Source organism: Sinocyclocheilus grahami, unplaced genomic scaffold (genome assembly GCF_001515645.1).
Source record: "Sinocyclocheilus grahami isolate Dianchi unplaced genomic scaffold, SAMN03320097.WGS_v1.1 scaffold5196.1, whole genome shotgun sequence".
NCBI classification, from domain to species: domain Eukaryota; kingdom Metazoa; phylum Chordata; class Actinopteri; order Cypriniformes; family Cyprinidae; genus Sinocyclocheilus; species Sinocyclocheilus grahami.
The window spans coordinates 2,677-3,449 of record NW_015509951.1 but is presented as its reverse complement, the minus strand read 5'-3'; the positions used below and the strand labels follow the sequence as shown (position 1 = coordinate 3,449).

The 773-nt window shown below is 42.0% G+C and overlaps 1 protein-coding gene across 2 annotated transcripts in view; it reads left to right on the top strand.

The window, feature by feature from the left end:
- The window catches only part of LOC107577125 (rho guanine nucleotide exchange factor 17-like), a 32,307-nt gene extending 31,740 nt beyond the window's left edge, over positions 1 to 567 (top strand). For both annotated transcript variants that reach the window (XM_016263239.1, XM_016263238.1), the window contains exon 3: positions 370 to 567. In XM_016263239.1, the coding sequence (XP_016118725.1) occupies positions 370 to 564 (195 nt within the window). In that variant the 3' untranslated portion in view covers positions 565 to 567. The remainder of the gene's footprint in view (positions 1 to 369) is intronic.
- Positions 568 to 773: the final 206 nt, after the last annotated feature.

Below are 773 nucleotides of genomic sequence, written 5' to 3'. Positions count from 1 at the left end.
TTATGAGCTTAAGTCATTGAGATACAGCTTTGGTTTTATAAAGGCCTTGTTTTGTGACCGTAAAGACAGAGGAGCAGAATGTTTGATGTGACACAGTTTATGTCCCAAGAGGAGAGGCAGGCATTTCCTTTAATCAAAGTCTGTCCCAGACCACCACATACAAACACACACACATTCTGTCATTTACTAATGCATATTCTTTACTATTTGCATGCATACTCATTAAGATTTATTTTTGAGCTGGCTGCAATTCATTGCAATGAAAATGTTGATTATAATTTATTCAGTACTAAAAAGTAAGAGTTGTTCCAGTTTCAGCTCTTCTCACATTACCTCCATCTCTCTGTGTGGTTGTTGTTCTGGTTTCAGGGCTACATGAAGCCCCTCAAGCACCCGGAAACGTCGCCTCTCTGTGACCCGTCTCTTGTAGACGAGATGTTCTACCAGATCCCTGAGATTCTCGAGCATCACGAGCAGTTCCTGGAGCAGGTGCTGGACTGTGTCAACCAGTGGCACGACAAACAGACGATCGGCCATGTGCTCATCCAGTCGGTGAGATCCTAACCAGCATTTCAATACTATTTGCATCATATTATATGCGAGAATAGCATCCCAAATCATAGTAGGCTATGTTGAAAATACTGTACTGTACCAGACAATCTCGGATGGTGAACATTTTCAGGTGTTTTTTGGTTTTATGGATCTGTGCATGTTTTTTAGGGTAATATTGCCCACTGTCTGGATGAGGAGAACGAATGCTGTGTCCCGATTTG